Source organism: Sinocyclocheilus rhinocerous, unplaced genomic scaffold (genome assembly GCF_001515625.1).
Source record: "Sinocyclocheilus rhinocerous isolate Xijiao unplaced genomic scaffold, SAMN03320098_v1.1 scaffold2852, whole genome shotgun sequence".
In the NCBI taxonomy this organism is placed as follows: Eukaryota; Metazoa; Chordata; class Actinopteri; order Cypriniformes; family Cyprinidae; genus Sinocyclocheilus; species Sinocyclocheilus rhinocerous.
Genome location: NW_015646497.1, coordinates 535,325 through 535,645, shown reverse-complemented (window position 1 = coordinate 535,645; position 321 = coordinate 535,325). Strand labels below are relative to the sequence as shown.

Sequence of the window (321 nt, the reverse complement as noted above, 5' to 3'; positions counted from 1 at the left end):
GAAATATGAACGCAACATGGACCAAATACTTCTAAATGAACCAAATACAGGATGTAATGACAAGATGCAATGCTATGCGACATGATTTGATGACACTGAACAAGCGGTGTATCCAAAACAAAATGGGCAGAGGGCAAATGTGGAGCAACGAGGCGGAAAAGTGTCTTTTATGAGCTCTTCGTGAGTTCGCAGGTGGTAAAAATATAATGATATGTACACGCAACAATGAGCGTGCTTAGTCCAGCAGACGGCATTAAGTGTAAGCGACTTAAAGGTGGGGTAAGCGATTTTTCAAAAACGCTTTAGAAAACTGATTCGGGC

At 41.7% G+C, this 321-nt stretch overlaps 1 protein-coding gene across 1 annotated transcript in view; it reads left to right on the top strand.

Moving 5' to 3' along the window:
- The first annotated feature begins 225 nt into the window (after positions 1-225).
- LOC107707901 (collagen alpha-5(IV) chain-like) overlaps positions 226-321 on the top strand; it is an 18,189-nt gene continuing 18,093 nt past the window's right edge. The window contains exon 1 of the mRNA XM_016512011.1: positions 226-274. Coding sequence (XP_016367497.1) covers positions 226-274 — 49 coding nt within the window. The remainder of the gene's footprint in view (positions 275-321) is intronic.